The sequence below is a fragment of the Microtus ochrogaster genome, unplaced genomic scaffold (assembly GCF_000317375.1).
Source record: "Microtus ochrogaster isolate Prairie Vole_2 unplaced genomic scaffold, MicOch1.0 UNK37, whole genome shotgun sequence".
Lineage (NCBI taxonomy): Eukaryota > Metazoa > Chordata > Mammalia > Rodentia > Cricetidae > Microtus > Microtus ochrogaster.
Window position 1 is genome coordinate 67,171 of NW_004949135.1, and position 497 is coordinate 67,667.

At 34.8% G+C, this 497-nt stretch overlaps 1 protein-coding gene across 1 annotated transcript in view; it reads right to left on the reverse strand.

The window, feature by feature from the left end:
• Positions 1 to 200: 200 nt before the first annotated feature.
• Positions 201 to 497, reverse strand: part of LOC101990486 (zinc finger protein 678-like) — a 47,373-nt gene continuing 47,076 nt past the window's right edge. Inside the window, exon 5 of the mRNA XM_026789987.1 lies at positions 201 to 497. This exon is cut by the window's right edge and continues 28 nt beyond it. Within this exon, the coding sequence (XP_026645788.1) occupies positions 201 to 497 (297 nt within the window).

The following is a 497-nucleotide window of genomic DNA, read 5'->3' on the forward strand; positions in this document are numbered from 1 at the left end:
AATAGTGCATAATTAATTAATTTTATTATGAATCTTTCATGATTATATTATTTAAACCTGAACACAATGTATTTAAATTTATTAAAACTGTAGTGCCAGATAATTACTGACTAAGCTTGGAAAGTAATTTAAGGATTTGAGTCGGTGAAGTAATTTGTTCAGTATATAAAGACAGGTAAACAGTATTTGTGTGAGTTAAACTAAGAAGTTTTAAGGAGTGTGCCCATTACATGAATTTTCTGATGCCATCTAAGACTTGAGCATGTAGTAAGGGACTTGCCACCTTCCTGACATGTGTAAAGTTTCTCATCAATATGAATCCTGCGGTGAGCTTGAAGATTTGCATGACGAGTAAAGGACTTGCCACACTCTTGACATCTGTAAGGTTTCTCACCAGTATGGATTCTGTTATGTTTGTGAAGTGTTGAGACATGGGTAAAGGACTTGCCACATTCTTGACATCTGTAAGGTTTCTCACCAGTATGAAGTCTGTGATG